This window comes from Castanea sativa, chromosome 1 (genome assembly GCF_040712315.1).
Source record: "Castanea sativa cultivar Marrone di Chiusa Pesio chromosome 1, ASM4071231v1".
NCBI classification, from domain to species: Eukaryota; Viridiplantae; Streptophyta; class Magnoliopsida; order Fagales; family Fagaceae; genus Castanea; species Castanea sativa.
In genome coordinates, this window is record NC_134013.1 from 46,928,435 (window position 1) to 46,951,022 (window position 22,588).

The 22,588-nt window shown below is 37.8% G+C and overlaps 1 protein-coding gene across 1 annotated transcript; it reads right to left on the reverse strand.

Annotated features, from left to right (window-relative positions):
- Positions 1 to 11,652: 11,652 nt before the first annotated feature.
- Positions 11,653 to 12,674, reverse strand: LOC142628387 (uncharacterized). Its single transcript, XM_075802501.1, has 3 exons — positions 12,121 to 12,674; positions 11,994 to 12,000; positions 11,653 to 11,880 (listed from the first exon to the last, which is right to left on the reverse strand). Exons 1-3 carry the CDS (start codon positions 12,672 to 12,674, stop codon positions 11,653 to 11,655), a joined length of 789 nt encoding a protein of 262 aa, XP_075658616.1.
- Positions 12,675 to 22,588: the final 9,914 nt, after the last annotated feature.

Sequence of the window (22,588 nt, forward strand, 5' to 3'; positions counted from 1 at the left end):
ACTGTAAAATATTTTACACTTAAAACAAGTGTAAAATATTTTACAAAAGTCACTCAGTCATCTCTCCCTACTCTCTCGACACTATGCTTTCTTAATATCAAAGTTTCCCTTCCACAAACCAAACCTCTAGCCTCTGATCCACTCCCAGATGCCACTCATCATCAGCCAATAATCCACTCATTGGAGCCACTCATCACTGATTGCATCTCCACCGCCATCAGCACCACCCACTGATTGACCTCCCTGGGTTTTTTCTTTTTTCTTTTTTCTTTCTGTTATCCTCCATCATCATTGGCCCCACTGTTTCTTGGCCACCTCCACCGTCGTTGATTCATTCTTTTAATCTCAATTTTGGATTTTTTTTTCCTTTATTGCTGTGTGGCTTTATCGATTTGGGTTTTTGGATGGTTTATGGGTCATGGGTGGTTGGGTTTGTGGGTTGTGGTGGATGGCTGGGATGTTTTGTGGGTCTTGGTGGTGGCTGAGTTGTGGGTTTTGGGTGGGTAGTTGTAATGGTTTGTAGGTAGCTGAAATGGATAGTGGTGGTGACTCTATTGTGTGTTGCAGTGAATGTTTGACCATCTTTTTTTTTTTTTTTTTTTAATCTTTTTCCTCTCCAATAGATGGAAATAAGTGGTCAGGTGTTGGGTTCAAGCCACTATGGTGGTGGTTTGGGTGGTTCTCTTCTTGTGTGATTGAGTTTTGTTTCAAGCGTTTTTTGAGGTTGGCGTGCTAGTGGTTTTTTATCTCATTATTTGTTCTTCTTGGCAGTTGAGAAGCAATTGTAGACCATCTGCAAGTGACAATGAAATAGTGTGAGATAGTCTACTTAATTTTAAAATTTGAGGGAGTACCAAGTCGATGTACTAACTAATTACTAGTGGTTATAATGTCATCTTTATTATGCTTGATGTTTTGGTAAATTTGTTTGCAAATTGAAAGTAATTGGAGCGTACCTATTCTCTAGTGATTCATGTATTGGTGGTGGATTGGTTTTTACTGATTTGGCGGTGGTTGCTTGGATTTGATAGGTTGTGACAATAGGAAATTTGTTTCATTTTACATTTCTTTCCATTTTCATGTAGACAACCAAACACCGTAAAATAAAAATGTTTTTAATAAAATATTTTACATTTGAAAATATTTGACTTCGAAACAAATGGAGCGTGAATGTTAAACACCAATCACAATTCAAATTAAGACTCACAAGGACTGCATTGCCTTGAGATTGGAGAACGAAGTTGCAATCTCCCCTGTCAAATTGCTTGAGCTTAAGTTCCTGCTTGTCATTAAGAAAGAAGGAAGAATTATTGCCATTGTTTGAAAGAATTGTACGCGGAACTCAATTTCAATAAAATTGAGTTCTGTATTACATGGAACTCAGAGATTTTTAAACTCGAGTTCTTTGTTACAATTTAAACAAAAATCGCTTTTATGGAAATCAAGTTCTGTCTTACATTGTAAAACTTGAGTTCCACGTGGCTTTTTAAAATTTTTAAATCTAGATCAACTTGTGCCACCGCGACACATTTTTATGGAACTCAATGTACATAAACTCGAGTTACATGTAGAACTCGAGCTACATGATATCAAGTTACAAAACAGTGGTAGATTGCTAAATATTTCGCGAACAATGGTACAATGCTAAATATTTTCGCTAATTATTGCTATTTGGCCATTTTTTCCCCAAAATTGATGGTATACAAGTCTAATAGGTATTATAATATTTGAGGGAACCCTCTATGGGAAGCAAATATCTTTTTATACCTTTCGTTAGAGTATTTTATAAAAGTCAAACTTTGGTACAATTTCTTAAGTATGGTACATTAGATTCTCCAGTTAAATTTGAACATATAGCTATAACGCTAAATATTTCGCTAATTAGTGCTATTTGGCCATTTTTGCCCGAAATTGATGGTATAAAAGTCTAATAGGTACTGTAATATTGAGGGAACCTTCTATGGGAAGCTGTTGACGCTTGGCCTAGAACAGAGAATTGTCGGGCCTTCATTCGACCACCCGCCGTGGCGACGCTCCCATGCACGCGGAGTTTCAGGTGCTCTCTCTCTTTCGGTGGAGGAAGGTAGGTCTACCTTTGGGGGTGTGGTAGGAATCTTAGCCAAATTTTAAGGGAATTACCAAAGGTAAGTGAAGTCACCACCAATCATTGGGTTTTTCTAAGGTGTGATTGGTCACTTGTTTCTAATTGATTTATTACCAATCTTAGGCTAAGAAAAATGGAATTTTTCCTAATCTAATGTGGATGGTAAAAAATCTTGATCCTTGAGTCTGGAAGTTTGGTTACGTGTGGGGAAGGTGTTAGGCACCCCACAACGCCTGTTCAAGGACAATCCTTTGTTTGATAAAAATCTTAATTTTCAGAGATTGACAGTAAAAAACATGATTTTGGAATTGGCTTTCGGGGCTTTGCATGCATGGGGGTTTTGAGGTTTGGCTTTTGAATGGGTGTGGTCTCAATCTATGTTTTCCTAAGGCATTTGGGCAAAGTTCCAGATTTCCATGGCAAAAATCCGACGACATGTCACCTTACTTTCGCGGCGAAAATTAGGCATCACTTTGTCATATAGCAAATGCAATCTTGCCCACTTAATGCTAAATAATAGTTTGGATGGAAGTCCCAAGTATGGGGATAGATGTACCTTGAGACTATGGGAGCCATGGTCCCATTGGCCCAAGGCTTTATATATATAGAAATTTTTTTATAATATATGTAATTAAAATGAAGTTTGGATTTTCAAAAGTTACATTTGGCTCCCTTTTAGAGTATTGGCATCAGGTGTGTCAAATGCTATATTTTTAGAATTTGGCACATCAAACACCAAAATCCACACTTATCATATATTTCAAATCTCAAAAAATTTAGTAATATGGGTTCCAATAAGCCCAATTGATAAAGTTTCTGATAGTTGAATAAGAGATTTGGAGTTCAATTTTTTGCTTACACCAAAAACCAATTGGTGTCTTAGTCTGATGATAAAGAACTATCATCAAAAGTAGATATCGTAAGTTGAAAATCTCTTTAAAAAAAATTAGCAATGAGTTACAGTATTGTTCTAAATTTGAAACGGTCTGAACATATATTCTAAAATATATACTCTCTCTCTCTCTTCTCTTTCTCTCTTTCACAACCCACCTCTGTCTTCTTTTTCTCTCTCATAACCCACCTCCATAGCAACAAAGATCACAGACCCACTTTCAACACCTCTGCCAATCACCACTAAAAAAAAAAAAATTACCAACAAAACCCACCAAGCCCCACCTTAAATCACCCAACCACTGGCCAAAACCACTGATCATAGGATAGCCAATCATCGGCCAAACCCACTGATCACACTAAACAAATCATCGTCAAAACATGCAAAGCCAAATCCCACCCTCTCTCCTCGTCCCAGATCACTTCCCCCTCACAACCATTCAAATCCATTGCAATACCTTACAATCAAGAGCTCAAGGTTGCTTTTTACTAAGATCGGCCGTTGCCGTAGGAGGAGTTTTATTTGTAATCTGATTTTTTTTTCTTCCCATGGTGGTCACTAGTGAGTTTTAGACAAAGATTGTGAGTTATGATTAGTTATTGGTGGTAGTGGATAGTGAGTTTGAGGTGGTGGTGGTGTTCTTTTCTTTCTTTCTTTCTTTCTTTTTTTTTTTTTTTGGGTGGTGGTGAGTTACATAGAGGAGGAAAATCAGTGGAGAGGAGAGAGAAGAAAAAGCTTTAGACGTGGTGAGTTTTAGAGACACCGACAGAAAGCAAGAGAGAGAAATAACTAAATAAAGAAATAAAACATGAAAGTAGAATATGTGATGTAAGATGTATTGTCAAATGCTATATTAAAGTATAAAAAATAAATTTTGATGTGTGAAAATAAATTTTTTTTTTTTTTTTACAATCTTTGATGCAAATGCTCCTAAGAATTAAGTTGCACATAATAGCTGACAGCACCTATGGTCCCCTCCTAATATATACAAGAGGAAAATTTTAGTTTTTAATACCTAAACTCAAATGGTGCTGCTTTTTAATCCCAAAAATAAAAAAAAATGGTGATGCTTTATTAAAAGCAAGAGCCACCTTAAGAGATACTATCAATAATCAACTAATTCATGCATGGAATGCTAGTATCTATAGACCCCCTCAATTAACGATGAAACTAATATTAGACGAGTGGGTTCCAGTAAGCTCAACTTGTCAACTATCTGATGGTTGAATAAAAGATCTTGGGTTCAATTCTAACGTACACCCAAAACGATTGATGTCTAATGATAAAGAGCTATCATCAAGAGCAGACGCTATAGGTTGAAATTTTCTCTCTAAAAAAAAAAACATTTGATGAAGAGGGCCATTCTCAAGATTAAAAAAAAAATTAAATAGTATTTAATTATGTATACATAATATTTTAAAATTTGAACCCATATACTTGGGCACAAATTTTTTTTATTTTATTATAATTTGTCAAGGGAACCAAAAAAAAGATTTGGTCATCCGCCCTGTGATTGTGCAGTGAGACATGCCTATTTGGTGTGTGTTATCATTGACTTTTTTTAAAACATCTCAAAACACCCTTTTACTTGCTCAAAGTTAGTTTTCTTACCAAATACGTCATTTTAAAATTGGATGGTGAGTTTCAGTTAACTCAACTGGTAAAGTTTTTAATGGTTGAATAAGAGATTGGAGCGGATGCTATAAGTTGAAAATCTAAAAAAAAAAAAAAAAACCATGTTTGAAGATTTAAATCCTTGAAAATTGTTTTCAAATCACGAAACATGTTTAAAGATTTAGGGTCTATTTGGTTTCAAAAAGTACTGTATCCATTTTTCATTTTCTTTATTCTAAATTAAAACCTGAATTTGAATGTAGAAATAAACACTTATTTTCACATTTGGTAGTGTTTGGTAAGTTGTTTTGAAACATAATTAGGGTATAAAATACATCATACTCGAGTTTGGTCATTATTTTCTATTAAAAAAAAGTAAGGGTATGTTTGATAACTGTTATTTTCCCCTTATTTTCAATTTCCAAAAGCAATTTTCTATTTTTGAAACTAAAAAACTTGTTTGGCAACCCAAAATGGACAGAAAACAAAATCTGTTCTCAAAACTCAATTTGTGAAGGAAATTGAAAACATGCAAAATGCTGCTTTCAGTTTCTAATTTTCAAAAGTCATTGAAAACAAACATTTAATTTAATGAATTTGTCTAATTTAATGAGTTAGCATAAGAATTCAAATCCTAGTAACAACATATTTTAGTATTTTCTATTTTTTTTATATAAAAAAAAAACTATCTTTTTAATTTCAACTAACCAAACATGTTTTTGATTTAAAAAATACAAGAAAATTGTTTTTTCATTATATTCCCAAAACCAAGTTTTTGAAAATAGAAAACAAAAACTGTTACCAAACATAACCTAACTTTTCTCACTCTCACACACCACATCACTAAAAAAAAAGAAGTAAGGGTATGTTTGGTAATTGTTTTTCCTCATTATTTTCTATTTTCAAAAACAATTTTCTATTTTTGAGATTAAAAAATTTGTTTGGCAACTCAAAATAGACAAAAAAACAAAAACTGTTTTTAAAACTCAATTTGTGAAGGAAACTGAAAACATGCAAAAGGTTGTTTTCAGTTTATAATTTTTAAAAGTCAATGAAAATACACATTTAATTTAATAAATCTGTCTCATTTAATGAGTTAACATTAGAATACAAATCCTAATAACAACATATTTTAGCATTGTCTATTTTTTTATTCAAATTTTTTTTTTTAATTTCAACTAACCAAACATGTTTTTTATTTCAAAAATACAAGAAAGTTGTTTTTTTCTTTATATTTCCAAAAACAAGTTTTTGAAAATAGAAAACAAAAACTATTACCAAACATAGACTAATTTTGTGTTTCCACAATATTTACAAATATGTAAAAAAAAGTTGTATTAATTTTTTGTATTCAAATCTAACTTTTAGGATATTGAAAATTAAAATTGAATACAAATGTTAAAACCAAACAAGCTTAATGCAAATCCATCGTGGAACCCACTAAAAATTGAAAATTAAAACAAAAAATAGTGCTTTTTTCAGCTAACCAAACAAGCCCTTAAATCCTTGAAAATTGTTTTCAAATCATGAGTTACCAAACAGGCCCTTGGCTGTCCACACAGAATTTCATTATCTTAAAGCATTATTATTGGTGGTGCTAAAAAGCTATATTGTTATTTTCAGCACCACCAACTACAAAAATGAGGCTACATTGGTGGAGTCAAAACCAAAAATTTTGCCTTCTCAGCTACAGTGCACAGCCAAAGATGGTAGTATACTGTAGCTCAAAGGTAATAATAAAAAATAAAATAAAAATAAAAAACCATTTTATGTTGCATTCACACTGGTCAAAATATTTTAATATCATTTTTTTTTCTTTTCTTTTTTTCTCATCCTTTTCCATTTTTGCCCTTTGCTCCTCTCTACTCAGTCCTCACACTATTCGTTTCTGCTCATTGCCGCCAACGAAGCCCTTACCCAGCGCCGACCAAAGCAGCAGCCCAACACTAACTACTTTCTTCGTTCTTTATGACTCTGTCTCTCTCTCTCTCTCTGCTATCTCATGCCCAGCGCTGATGTGGGTGTCTATCTCGCATTTTCTCTCTCTAGATCTCCACCTCAAAGGCCGAACCTCCGATCTCCACCCTCTCTCTGCTATCTCATGCCTAACGCCGATGTGGTTTTGTGTTTGTGTTTTCCGATCTATTGTGGCCAGTGGACTTATGTTTGTGCTTGTGGCAATGGGCTTGTGTTTTCCAATTTGTGGGCATTTTGGTGCAATTGATGAAATTTTCAGAGGTATTTTGTTTAGAAGGTTACTTTAAGAGTTGTGGGTTCTTGTGTCTTTGGTGTTTTATGTATGTGTTTGTGGCATTTAAGTGAAGTATTGGTTAGGAATGGTTGTGTTCATAATGGATTTTGATAATGCACAGAAAATCAGTAGCTAAATGCTCCGGGCTTCAATGGGCTAGTGAACACTTAAAAGGCCTGAAAAGAAAAAGACACAAGAATCAAAGGAGATTGGGGTGAACCGGCCAAGAACCCTCTGATGCTTAAGTTAGGAATTCCAATTTTTGTTGGAGTAGTAAAAACTTACTTTTTGTTTAATGTCGATGAGTCTTTATATAATGAGTTTTTGGAGTAGTTACTTGCACGGTAACTTCCCCAATATTTGTGGAAGTTTGAAGGTTCAGACTTAACCTCTACAGCCGCTACTGCAGTTAGAACATTCGATCTCATCATTTACAACTGCCGTTGGAAGTTAAGTATTTAATAGCAATGATCAAGGATTTGATAGCACGTAGTTTGAGTTACAAACTCTTGTGGATAGGCAAATTTCGGGAAATATAACAAGTGTTGGGGGTCATCCAGGTGTTTTTCCTTGGACAACCCTTATCTCTATGGACGACCTTATTACGTCCATGGACAAGCATATCATCTCGAGCCACCTTTGACTATGGACGACTCTTATGGACGAACTAGATATAGTCTTAATTTTAGTTCCCCATCAGTTGCCCCTTGTCCGGAGGGTCGTCCAGAGTACTATAGGATTTACTATTGTGTTTGACACGTGCCTTCATGTTACAAGTTAGACATCGTGTTGCGTGTCATAATCTCTTTGGTTCAATTTTACTAGTTCTAAATTGTGCCACGTGTCACAATCTCATTGGAGACTTGTCGCGTCAATTTAATTTTTCGTGAAAAACATCACGTGGCACTCTCTGGTTGGTCGCGTCGTTTCATATGCCCAATTTTTACTACCTATAAATAGTAGGATTCCTCTCCTACCCCTCGCATTTCGTAAATTTTCTTCCTTGGCATTCATCGTCCAACGCCTCGTCTAGGAGTCTTTCTGCATCCTTAGTTCTCCTTCATCTAGAGCCAAGTATTCCCCTCATCTTCATCTTTAGGTTTTCCTAGTTTCTTTGAGATGTCTGAGATTGTTGTTTCATCGTCTAGTAACAGCATCGATAAGGCTATAGATGAGTATCATGATACAACTAGCTATAGTAGTTCTAGTAGCGGTAGTAGTAGCAATAGCAGTAGTGGGGGAAGCACCACAGACACGCAGTATACGTCTGGCATCCCTAGAGTTCCTTTACAGGTTCTCCAGGAGCAGCTTAGGATTAGGGCAGCCTCTGGGTCACAGCCTGGAACCTCGACAAGTGCTTCTCCGTCCACTCCTATAGATGAGGTAGAAACGGTATATAGTTGTGCTGTAGGCGCCCATTCCAAGATGGACGAGAAGAGACTTACTTCCCTTAGGACTTGGTATCAAATTCTAGATGACTTTAACCTTAGGTTAGCTGTTCGTGGGGAGTGGTGTTGTGACCTTTGTCTTGGAATTGGCATTTATGAGGCCTACTTTCGAGGAGGACTCAGGTTGCCTCTTAATGCCTTTGCTAGAGAGTTGCTTATCAGGCTAGGCTTAGGAGTGTGCCAATTTAATCCCAACGCATGGAGATTAGTCATCTCTATGCAAGTTTTGTGGAGGGAAGTGTTTGAAGGGGACCGTCCTCTCACTGTGGGCGAGTTTCTCTACTGCTACAAACCTTTAGAAATTAGTCAGTCCCTTGGCTTTTATCAGTTCACAGCTAGGGGTAGAGATTGAAGATTAATAAAATCCCTCCTAACGTCTGATAGGAATTGGAAGGCGGAGTTTTTCTTTTTCTCTGGTTTCTGAGCTGGACACCCTGTTGAGGTTGGCAGGGATCCATTTGCCCCATACACTAGAGAAATAGGGAACCTTTGTCCAGAAGGTATGTTTTTTCCTTATTCAATATTTTTTCTTTCTTTTTAATCGTTTGATCCTCCTTTTCTTTTTGCAGCTATTAGACGTCCACCCCTGAACAAATTCTATCTTGAATGCGTCCAGAAGGCTCGTCTATACGCTGACAAGAGTTTCCACTCGTTGGTCACCCTTGATCGTCTAGCGACTTGGTCCTAAGCCTTCCGCTGAAGTTATAGCCCACGAGCTTACTGTTCGTAGACGTGAGTTTCTTTTTCCCTTCTTCTTTTTTTAAAAAGAAATTGTTTGAATGTCACCTTTTAATCAACCCCAAATCTTTTCAGGGATGGCCACTATGAAAGAAAACAAAGGGAAATGGGTGGTCGTAAATGAGGGTGCCTTACTAGAGATGGAGTCTCAGCCTCGTCCTGCTATGGGAGATAAAAGGAAAAAGTTATCCAAGACAGTGGACCTAGAAAACCTCCCCAATCGTCAAAAGGAAAAAAGGGCGAAGCACAAGTTGTCTAAGACTGGGGTCGTTCAGCCAGGCTTCACTGTCCCTCCTTCCACTTAACAGCCGTCCATCCAAATTCATGACGTGGATTCGTCTAAACCTGCTGGAGCCACCCCATCCATTACTGTTGCGCCTGCCTCGTCTAAGAACTCCTATGAATCTCATTGAAAATGAGAATTTGGCTTGGGAAAGGTTTCAAAAGACTGTGACTAACGAGGACATAGCTGCATGCTATGACATGTCTTTGAAAAAGTTTAAAGGTTCTGCTGTTCATGATCTTTTCAAGGTATGTAAGCACTTCAACCTCGTCTTTTCAATTCACATCCTTCTCGTTTAATGGAATTCTTGACTTTTTAATGGAATTTTTAACTTTTTGTGTAGGGTATGTCCAAGTTCATTATAGCATCTAGGCAGGCCACAAAAACGGACAAGGAGAGAATCAAGATTGAGACGAGGATCCAGCAGGTTAAGGATGAATGTAGGAGTTGGCCTAAAAAGGAAGTCAAGGCTATGGACGAGTTTAAGGAGCTGAAAAATCTCGTCGAGGAACTCAAGGCTGATGTCGTCGAAAAAGATAATCATCTTGACCACCTTCAGACGAGGAATGAGGAGTTGAGCACTCTTCTGAAAGATGCCAAAAAGGACGCCGTTGATGAGTTCAAATCTTCCAGCCAGTTTACTAGTCTTTTGGATACCAATTACGCTGCTGGTTTTGAAGATTTTCGGATGGACGATGTAGAACGCTTCCCTAAAGTTAACTTCAGCTCCATCAAGCTCAATCTCGGTGCTACAAGATCTCTCCTCCATACGAGTTTTGAAGACGTGAATATTGAAGATGATGCTACCATCCAGCCTAACCAAGATGAGTCTAAAGTTGGAGATGGCCCCCCTTAGCAAAACATGGAGTTTAACCATCTTAGTTTTCTTTTCTCTCTTTTCTTCTTTTTTTTTGTGAGGCTTGTTGTTTTGGACCTATTTAGTTTTATTTAGGTACATTTTACTCGTCCATCATCTTTGGGATGAGCTTCCAAAAAATTGCCTTTGTAGGCTTTACTTTATAAGGGTTTTTGGACGATGGTCGTCTACCCTTTTCTAAACTTTACGAATGAATGTTTATTTCCATCACCTTTACTTATTATTGAACATGTTATGGTATGGACGAATTTTCTTTAGCTCATCCAATCATGAAGGCATTTAGCTTGTCCATGTTAGGACCATTTCCTCACATTCAATACTTTTACCATTCCTTAAGTTTTACCAGTATAACTCATCTTATGAATGGCGTTGCTTTTACTAGCTTTATTTGTCTAGAAATTTGACTTAGCTAGTTCTTTTTCTCATCCATAGGCTAGACAGTTTACTTTCGTCTTTAGGTAAAACGCTTCCAGCATTTACTCGTCCAAAGATTGGATTGTTTTGGCTGGTTATATTTATCCATGGATTTTAAATATTCTTACACGCATGCATTTTCTTGTCCATTTCTTGGACGCATATGCTTAAGGTTTTATCTCGTCCATTGGACAAATATACATTTTCCTATCCATTTATTAGACAAGTACGCCTTAAGCTTAGTTTTCTTTGCTTTATCCTTATTTCAAGGAAAGCTTGCAGATGTTACATCCCTGCATCCAGAGATTTTTCTTGTCTTGGGCCTTTAGCCTTCTTGTGGACGAAGTTATGAAGATTAGGAATTCATAAACTATATAAATTGGAAATCCAAACTGTATACATAACATAAACATCGTCCACAAGCATGGCACATGCTTAAAAGCTAGTGCCTTTTAGGGAATTGAAAATGCTTACACACAAACAGATAAACTAAGTCTATGACTTTGTCCATAGTTTAGAGACAGTGCATAGTTTAGAACTGATGCACTTTTAGGGAATTAAAATAAAACATATAATGCTAATAATAAAATTGAGTAAATACAAGTAACAAAAACCAACACACAACTTTGGCTCGTCCAGGGTGACAACATCTAGGAGGATCTCGTCCAGGATGATGGTTGTCCAGGGAGATATTTTACTGGTAATATTTTCTTAAATGCTCAACATTCCAAGGGTGCTCTAGCTTTCTCCCGTCCAGGGCTTCTAAGTAATATAATCCTTGTCTCTTGCAATTAATAACCCTATAGGGTCCTTCCTAATTAGGTCATAGTTTCCCATGGGCTGGGTTTCTTGTTGCCAAAGAGACATTTTTTAGGACGAGGTCCCCAATGTTGAAGCGCCTGGGTTTCACCATTGCATCACATTGTCTGGCCATGAGGCTTTTATACCTTGCTATCCTTTGCTTCGCGTCCATCCTTACCTTGTCTATCAGATCAAGGTTAGAGACGAAGTTACTCTTCATTATCCTCATCCTAATACTTCATCACCCTGTGGTTTGCCATGTGCACTTCTGCAGGTATCACTGCTTTACTTCCATAGGCTAATTTGAAAGGAGTTTCCCTTGTGGGGGTCCTCACAGTTGTCCTATAAACCCATAGAACACCTGGTAGCTCATCTGGCCATACTCCCTTTGCCCCCTCAAGCTGAGTCTCGATGATCTTCAATAAGGATCGATTTGCAACTTCTACTTGCCCGTTCGCCTGTGGGTAGGAGGGTGAGGAATAATGATTCTTGATTCCAAATTGCGCGCAAAAGTCTCTAAAAGTGATTTGTCAAACTGTCGTCCGTTGTTGGACACTAGTACCCTAGGTACCTTGAACCTGCATACAATGTTCTTTTAGATGAAGTTTTTGACATTTTGTTGAGTAATTTTTGATAAGGGTTCGGCTTCCACCCACTTAGTAAAGTAATCGATCCTTACTACCAAAAATTTCATATGCCTGGTTCCAAGTGGGAAGGGACCTAAGATGTCCAATCCCCATTGCATAAAGGGCCATTGGGCCATCATCGGAGTTGGATACTCCGACGGTTGTATAGGGACATTGCTGAAGCGCTGGCACTGGTCACACACTTTGACATAAGCCTTAGCATCTGCTTGAATAGTTGGCCAGTAGTAGCTTGCACAGACGACCTTATGGACTAGTGCTCTTGCTCCCAAGTGATTTTCGCATGCTCCTTCATGAACTTCCCTCAACACATAGTTCAACTCATCCGGAGCTAAGCACCTTAAGTAAGGCTGAGAGAAGCCTCGCTTATACATCACCTTGTCTATGAGGACATACTTGGCAGCTCTAATCCTTAATTTCCTAGCCTCGTCCTTATCTTCTGGAAGCTTTCCATCGTTGAGATAAACTATTATTGGCGTCGTCCAATTTCCTTCTCCTTCAATTTGTTGTACCTCTGGAAGATCTATGCTTGGCATATATGGGACTTGTTCATAGTCGTCTATTGCTCCCCCTACTGAAATTGCTTTTGCCAAAGCATCTGCTTCCATGTTTTCCTCCCTTAGGAGTTGAACAAAATGGCTTCTTTGAATTTTTAACAAGTCTTTTTACCTTGTTGAGGTACTTCTTGATCTGATCTTCCTTGGCTTTACACATTCCATTCACTTGATTGATGATCAACTAAGAATCTTCTTGGACGACTACTAACTCTGCCCTTAAGGACTTAGCCAATTCTAATATTTTGAGGAGAGCTTCGTATTCAACTTCATTGTTGGTAGTTTGGTATTATAGAAAGGCTGCGTATTTCAACTTATCTCCTTTCAGGGACTTGAGTATAACTCCAATCCCTCTTGCATATAACGTGGATGAGCCATCTACATTGATGACCCACTTCTAAACTCTGTCCACCTCGTCTAGCTCGTCCTGGCTAGGAGTGAACTCCGCAATGAAATCTGCCAATGCTTGTGCTTTTATCACGCTTCTTGGTTGGTACCTGACATTAAACTCACTAAGTTCTACGACCCATTGGATTAGTCGTCCTGCGACTTCCAACTTGTTTATTGCTTTCTTTAGTGGATGATCTGTCAAGATATTGATGACATGAGCCTGAAAGTAATGCCTTAACTTCCTAGATGCCGTGACCAAAGCAAAGGCTAGCTTTTCCATCATTGGATATCGTCCTTATGCCCCTCTTAGTGCTCGGCTTGTATAGTAAACCAGCTTTTGTATCCTCCTTTCTTCTCTAATCAACGCCGAGCTCACTGCATGTGGGGACACCACTAAATACAAATATAATTCTTCATCTGGTATGGAAGGGCTTAGTAGAGGAGCTGTGGTAAGGTAGGTCTTGGGGTCTTGGAAGGCCTTCTGACACTCGTCCATCCATTCAAATGCCTTCTTGAGAACTTTAAAGAATGGTAAACACTTGTCAGTAGCTTTTGAAACAAACCTGTTAAGGGTGGCAACTCATCCAGTGAGAGATTGGACTTCTTTAATATTCCTTGGTGGCTCCATATTAAGTATTGCTTGAATTTTATTGGGATTTTGCTTTAATTCCCCAATGTGAAACCATGAATCCAAGAAACTTACCTGACAAAACTCCAAAAGCACACTTGCTCGGATTTAACTTCATGTTATACCGTCTAAGCGTATCAAAGGTCTCCTGAAGGTCATCCAGATGCTTTTCCTCATCCAAACTCTTTAGCTGCATATCATCTACATAAACTTCCACATTTCATCCAATCTGTGAACGAAACATATGATTAACCAGCCTTTGATAAGTTGCCCCAGCGTTCTTCAAACCGAATGGCATCACCTTATAGCAAAACAAGCCTTGGCTAGTGATGAAGGATGTTTTCTCTTGATCCCCCTCGTCCATTCTTATTTGGTTGTGGCCTGAAAAAACGTCCATGAAACTTAGCAATTTATGACTCGCAGTTAAGTCCACCAGCTGGTCAATGCGTGGCAATGGATAGCTATCCTTGGGGCAAGTCTTGTTCAAATCAGTAAAGTCCACTCACATCCTCCATTTACCATTAGCCTTCTTGACCAATACCACATTAGCCAACTAGTCCGAGTAATAAACTTCCCAGATAAATTTTGTCGTGGTTAACTTTTGGACTTCATCTTTAATGGCATTGTCTCGTTTAGAAGAAAAAATTATTTTCTTCTAACGTACGGGGTGGAAAAAGGATATACGTTCAAGCGATGGGTATTGACGCTTGGGTCAATACTTGGCATGTCCTCATGACTCCATGCGAACACATCAATTCTCTTCTTTAAAAATTGGACAAGGTCTTGCTTTGTCTTCTTTTCCATGCTTGCTCTAATTCTTGTAAACTTTTCAGGGTTAGCTCGTCCAAAGGAACGTCTTCTAGCACATCTGTGGGCTCCACAGTAACCCTTCTCTCATCCATGCTTATTGTCTGCATATGCTCGTCCATAGCCAACATGGCTAGATATCATTCTCTGGTGGTTAATTGGTCTCCTTGCACCTGAACTACTCCATATTTTGTTGGGAACTTAATAGACAAATGGTAGGTAGACGTTACCGCCTTCCAACTGTTTAAAGTCGATCTTCCAATGATATCATTGTATGACAATGAACAGTCAACAACAAGGAAGTTTACTTCTTTGGTTATCTGTTACAGATATGCTCCTACCACCACATGTAACGTAATGGTACCTATGGGTTGCACTTTCATCCCTCCAAATCCTACCAAGGGTGAGTTTACTGGACGAAATTGATCTCATCCAAGTGTTATTTGTTGGAAGGCAGGGTAATATAAGATGTTCGCCGAACTTCCATTGTCTACCAACACCCTTCTAGTTGTATAATCAGCAATGAGCAAGGTGATGATGATCACGTCATCATGTGGGTGGTGAACCCTTTTAGCATCCTCGTCTATGAACATAATGATTTGCTCGTCTGCTCCTCTCGTCCTTAGAGATCGTCCAGAAAGTTAAACATTTTACACTACCTTTAGGTACGTCTTCCTTGACTTGGAAGACTGCCCTGTTGAGGTTCCTCCGATAATAACTCTTATTTCTCCAAGTGGGGGTCATGACGACTCTTCTACCTTTCCCTTCAACTTCTCATCCTTGTGGTCTCGTCCAAGAAAATTTCTCAATTTTCCTTGCCTGATGAGGTTATTTATCTGTTGCTTCAAATCAAAACACTCATCTGTGTCATGCCTATGGTCTCTATGGAAGCGACAATACTTGTTCCTATTGTGCTTGTTGGGATCTCCTTTCATTTTTTCCGGCCACTTTAAGGATAGGTCGTCCTTAATTTGCATAAACACTTGTTCAAGTGGCATGTTCAAGAGCGTATATTGCTGACTCCTTGCTGAAGAACTTGCCTTTTTGTTATCTCTGTCTTTCTTCTAAACTGCCCGGGCCTTCTTTGGATGAGGACCCTGCTCAGGATGGCGCGGGAGATCTGCTTCCATAAACTCGGCTCTCTTCCTCTTCTTGGCTATGATTGCATCATCCGCATTCATAAAGCTTTGGGCTGAATGAACGAGTTCAGCCATGGTTTGTGGCTCTTGCTCATAAAGCTTATGGATGAATAAATCGGAATTAACTCCATTATGGAAGGCTGCCAATAACAACTTGTCGTTCATCTTGTCCACCGTCAAGGCTTCCCTGTTGAACTAGGTAATGAAGGATCGCAAGCTTTCATTTTCCCCTTGCTTTATGGTTAACAGGTTGAATGAGGAACGCTTGTGCCTTTGTCCTCCGATAATGTTGTTGATGAACAACTTACTCAATTCTTCGAATGAGCCTACAGTGTTTGGAGGTATCTTGCTGAACCATACTCGCGCTAGCCCCTTAAGGGTGGTAAGGAAAGCCCTACACATAATCTCGTCCGGAACCCCTTGAAGGTGCATGGTAGTCTTGAAGGTGGCGATATGATCACACGGGTCGTGCATTCCATCATATGAGTCCAAGGAAGGCATCTTGAACGTTGGAGACAAGGGATGCCTGTTGATGGAAGCTATGAAGGGTGAGTCAGTTTGATGAACTAAGTCATCTATAGGATTATCTTCTCATATTCTCTCTCATCTCGTCCATGGCTTTCCTTATCTGATCCATCTCCCTCTCCGAGTATGGCACCCTTCGTGAAGCGGTACCCTTTGACTAGTTCTCGGGTTCAGCATTTTCTCATTCTCTAACTTCTTGACTCTGGGCTTGTCCTTCCACGTATTTTTCATGGCGTTGCCTCCTTAAACCAATCTCCCTAGTCAACTCGTGGGTTTGACAGGTTAATTTCGCTATGGCGGCTGCCATGGACTATATATGTTGGATGGAAGGCGATTGCATGACAGGTGTTGACTGGTGATCACGGTGGGGATTACTAGAAGCATTCCCACTCTCCTGGTGGCTTGGACTAGTGGTCATTGATCTTGTCCGAACCATGTAGCCTTTTGATGGAGAAAAATAAATTGCAAAACACAAACTTATCTTCTTGCAGACGGCGCCAACTAATGATGCATAGAAAATCAATAAACTGAATGCTCCAGACTTCAATGGGCTTGTGAATGCTTGGAAGGCCTGAAAAGAAAAAGACACAAGAATCAAAGGAGACCGGGGTGAACCGGCCAAGAACCCTCTGATGCTTAAGTTAGTTTTTTTCTAAAACTCAAGAATTCCAATTTTTGTTGGAGTAGTAAAAACTTACTTTTTGTTTGATGTTGATGAGTCTTTATATAGTGAGTTTTTGGAGTGGTTACTTGCATGGTAACTTCCCTAATATTTGTGGAAGTTTGAAGGTTCAGACTTAACCTCTACAACCATTACTGCAGTTAGAACATTCAACTCATCCTCTACAACTGTCGTTGGAAGTTAAGTATTTAATAACGATGATCAAAGATTTGATAGCATGTAGTTTGAGTTACAAACTTTTGTCGATAGGCCAATTTTGGGAAATATCACAAGTATTGGGGGTCATCTAGGTGTTTTTCCTTGGATGACCCTTATGTCTATGGACGACCTTATTACGTCCATGGATGAGCATATCATCTCGGGCCACCTTTGGCTACGGATGACTCTTATGGACGAACTGGAGATGGTCTTAATTTTAGTTCCCCATTAGATTTTGTTTGTCAAGCCCACTGATTATGCTTCCTCTGTTCTTGTGCTTAGTGGTTGTAGCTGTTGTGGGCAGTGTTTGTGGTTGTTGTGTCTATTATGGCTAAGTAATCATATGTATCCAATACTTGTGTTTGTGGTTGTTGTGGGTAGTGTTTTCCAATCTGATGTGAGGATTGGTTGGGGATTGAAAAGAGGAAAAAAGAGAGATAGAGAAGAATAGATAAAATAATAATAAAAAATAAATGAATTATTTATTATAGTAGATATATTATTTTATTGTGTTATTTATTTTATTTTATTGTGTTGAAAACTAAAATAAAATCACTAATGTTGGGTGTTTTGTAAAGTGAAGTGGTAAAATAGATAAAGTAGCTTTTTGTGGAGCCAAATTGCTAAATTTATGGCTCTATCAATGTGAATGCTCTTAACTTAGAGCTAACTTCTTTTTTACACCAGTACCAAAAGGAAAGGAAAAGCAAAGAAAAAAAAAATAGTATTTTACTTTTTTTTTTACGCGGAGGAGACTGCGTCCACATGTACGCTCTGTTTGTTTCAATAATGATATTTTCTAGAAAATGAGTCATTTTCTAAAAAGCATTTTCTATAAAACTATCTCATTTTCCAATATTTGGTAGCAACTTTAAATAAGTTGAAAAACAACCTCTTAACTTCCCTTATTTAGCTTGCTGTGAGATAGAGTTGTTTTCCAAAAAAATTTAATAGAAAACAATCTCTAAAAATAAACCATACTTTTTATATTGACCAAAGATAGTTTTCCTTTGACTCATATTTTTTTATGCTACTAAACATTGGAAAATAAAGAAAACTATCTTTACACAAGGTTTTCCATTGAAACAAACGGAGCGTACGTTAAAGGTCTGTTTGAGATTTGCTTATTTTGCTGAAATTGATTTTTTTTTTTTTAAAGTACTTTAGATAAAGGTAAAAATTAGTTGAAATAGTATAGTAGGACCCATGAATAGTACTAAAAAGTGCAGTGAGACACATAAATAGTTGCAATAATAAACTAAATAGTAAAATAAGCTAGCTTTTTAATTTAGAATGAAACACACACTAATTAGTCAAACTCCTTTACATTTTTTTTTTATTGGAATTCCTTTACATTTGTATTACTGCGGAAGGTGAGTGAAAAAGTTCTATGTAAGAGCATCCACAACAGTGGAGCTAAAAATTTAGCTTTTTAGCTCTACAAAAAGTTACTTTATCTATTTTACCTACTCACTTTACAAAACATGCTGCAGCAGTGGATCTATTTTAGCTTTCAACACAATAAAATAATATAAACATCACAATAAAATAATATATCCACTACAATAAAATAATATATCCATTACAATAAACAACAATCAGAACTACCCGCAACCGCTACCATCGATTCTTCCACCGCCACCGCAATCGCTACCACCACCGCTACCGCTGCCACCACCGCCACCGCCGCCGCCGCCACCGCTGCCGCCGCCGATTCTTCCACCACCGTGACTGCCACCGCCACCAACTCTTCCACCACCGCCACCGCAGTCACTACCGCCGCCACTACCGCTGTAGCCACCGCCACCACTACCACCACCACCGATTCTTCCACCACCGCGGCTGCTGCCGCCACCAACTCTTCCACCACCAGCCAAATTATACTTATATATATATTTTTTTACTAAAACAATTTCTCAATCATCATGATAGCGTAACAATAATATTTTATTTTAACTCCAAATTATATATATACAAAACTCAAACTAAATTATGAAATAAAGGAACTTTATAAGAAAACATATAAAATAAAACACATATTATAGCTGGAACAATGTAGTCCATAGATTACTCACATACATAACTCAAACTAAATTACAATAAAACTCACACACTTGCACAAGTTCCTACGACTCGCCATGCAATTGCCATAAATGTTCAACAAGGTCCTTCTAGAGTTGAAAATGAATGTCTCGGTCTCTAATGTGTCCATACCTCTCAATGTATGACAAAAATTCATCATTTTGTTCATGTAACACTTGCATAGGAGGATTATCCACTCCATCAATTTGTTCATAATCCAAGTTTACCACTTCATTATCATCCCGCTCATCTTCAACAATCATGTTATGGAGAATTATGCACGCTTTCATGATCTTTTGGAGTGTTTCAAGATGGAAAAAGCGTGCAGGTCCACGGACAATTGCGAAACGTGCTTGAAGCACTCCAAATGCACGCTCAACATCCTTCCTATACGCCTCTTGGGTTGCTGCAAATAATTTTCGCTTAGGTCCTTGTGGAGATGGGATTGTTTTCACAAATGTTGCCCACTTTGGATATATACCATCAGCAAGGTAATATCTCATTGTGTAGTCATGACCATTGATTAAGTAATGTACTGCAAGACCACGTCCTTCAGCAAGTTTATTAAATACATGAGACTGCTCTAACACATTAATATCATTATTTGACCCAGGTAACCCAAAAAATGCATGCCATATCCAAAGATCAAAGGATGCTACTGCCTCCAAAATGATAGTAGGCTCACGAATATGACCACAATATTGACCTTTCCATGCAGATGGACAATTTTTCCACTTCCAATGCATGCAATCAATTGAACCTAACATACCTAGAAAACCTCGGCGTTCGCCATGAGCTAACAGTCTAGCAATGTCTTCATTGTTTGGCTTTCTCAAGTATTCCTCAGAGAAAACATCAATTACCGCAGTAACAATTTTTTTCAAACTTTCTAATGCAGTAGTTTCTCCAATCCGCACATATTCATCTAGCAAATACCCCAATACTCCATACGCAAGCATTCTAAGTGCAGCAGTTATCTTTTGTAATGAAGATAAACCAAGTTTGTTGGCACTATTTCTTTTTTGGACAAAGTAAGAGCCATGAACTTCTACCTTAGATTGAATACGGAGAAAAAGAGAACGCTTCATCCGAAATCTCCTACGAAATAAAGCGGGTGGATATATTGGCGTGGGAGCAAAGTAATCAAGAAAAAGCCTCTCATGGCCTGCCAAATGATTACGTCAAATAGAGAGACGACGTTTAGGTTGTGATGTTTCCATAACAAGTTCTTCGATTATCTCATCCTCATCTGAGTCATCAAGAAGCAACTTGTACAACAAAGAGCGATTCATGGATGCAACCTTCAAGACAATTGGAAAACAATTATTACTATAGATGCAAGATTAAAGTCAAGTGACATAAGCCACAACAAATTGAATATAACCAATTTATGCATAAGCCACAACAAATTGAATATAACCAAAATACTATAAAATACTTTAAATTTTACTTGCTCTAATTTCTATCAAAGCATCAGCAACAACAACAACAACTCAGCAAAACAACAACAACTTGCTCTCATTTCTATCAAAGCAAAACAACACAAACAAGATAAACAATAAATTTAAAGGTTTATACTATAAATTTTAAGGCACTACAAAATACTACCAAAATACCATAAATTTAAAAGTTTACTACCAAAATACTTAAAGGCCTACAACCAAAATACTTAAAGGCTTACATAAGCCACTACAAAATACATAAAGGCCTAAGCTACATCCAAAATACAATCAAACCCATTAATTATGTGAACTTCATTTTGCCATGATTTCCTCTTGGAGTTGTTCATAAAAAGCTTTTTGTGTTCCGGTCAAGCCGCTTGTATCTTTCATCATGATTCTCTCCTCCTCTATCATATATTGCATCTCAAATTTTTTCTTCTCAATCATGACTTTTTCCTTCTCAATCTTAAGTTTTTCTTCACTTCTTTCCTTCTCAATTGTAAGTTTTTCCTTCTCAATAAACATTTTTTCCTCTTCCAATCGAGTTACCTCCTCAATAAATTTCATTTTCTTGGTCAAATATTACCCTACATCTTTTCCGGTGGATTTGTTCTTTCGGTTGGCTTTTTCGGCCTTCTTACCAATTGGCCTCTCAAGATTGCAATCGTCACCAAGTTCGGACCCACAATCCCCTTCGCCCCCTTCGCCAATAGATGTTGACTCTGGAGTTGGAGGCACGGATGCTCTTGATCTTCCATTAAGATTGGCAAACTTTGGTTGGTCCTTTAACATGAGCCAACAATGCTCAAGAAGAAAGGGTTTTTGGTGTATCTCCAAAAACAAAGCCTTCGCATTGGTAATCTAAAAAAAAAAAAAATAACATGATTAGAATCTTCAAAATATTGATAAATGGGTATGTTAACACTAATGCAATATAATTTATACCTGATCTTGTTCGGTTATACCACTTTTATGAAGTGCGTTAACTTTAGCCATGCACCCTGCAAACTTATTTGTCCTTTCACTGATCAATCCCCAACGACTTAACAAGGAGGTAATAGTACGTGTGCTACCGGATTTATTGTACTGCGTGAAGTATTCCCGAACTTTTTGACGAAATGTAGCTTGTGTTTGTTCATTACTGTTTATGGGATCAACACTAGTATTAAGCCATGCTGACACTAGGAGTTGATCTTCCTCTACACTAAAGTTAGCGCCCCATTTTCCTTTTGTAGAAGAGGCATTCTCAACTTCAGGTGGAGAATCAGAAACTGACACAGGAGTATTTTGAGATGTTCCTAAAATTTGTGAGTCAATTTCTATATCCCCATTCATGATACCCGTGTAATATGGTAGGTCCCTACATGACTCCATGTCTCTACGTGACTACATAAAATTAGACAAAAAAAAAATTGTAAAGTTCCCTACACACAGAAATTTCCCAATCGAATATTTATATCAAAACTTAAAATACTTAGAATCATAACAATAGAACATGATTATGCATAAATACTTAATTTGACAGTAGCTTAATCCCACTGATAAAGAAAACCACACCACAAATTCCCGCAAACAGAAAAATCCCACTACATTCCAATACAAATATATTTTGTCCATTCATGGATGCTCTGAATCAAAAGCCAAAAAAAAATGTAAAGTTCCCTGCACACAGAAAATTCCCAATCTAATATTTATATCAAAACTTAAAATACTTAGAATTATAACAATAGAACATAAATGCTTAATTTGACAGTAGCTTAATCCCACTGATAAAGAAAACCACACAACAAATTCCTGCAAACAGAAAAATCCCAATACATTCCATCGCAAATACATTCAGTCCATTCATGGATGGTCTGAATCAAAAGCCAAAAAGAAATGTAAAGTTTCCTGCACACAGAAAATTCCCAATACATTCTGTCCAATACAAATACATTCTGTCAATACAAATACAGAGACAACTGACCTGAAGTGAAACAGAGAGGTGGGTTTGAGTTAATCAGCGGTGGGTCTGAGTTGAGAGGGTTGATCGGCGTGGGTCTGAGCGGAGAGGGCCGGCGGCGGTGAGCTTGAGA

Coding starts and splice junctions, on each gene's coding strand:
- LOC142628387 (XM_075802501.1), bottom strand. CDS start 12,674: ATGGAAGCAGATGCTTTGGCAAAAGCAATTTCAGTAGGGGGAGCAATA.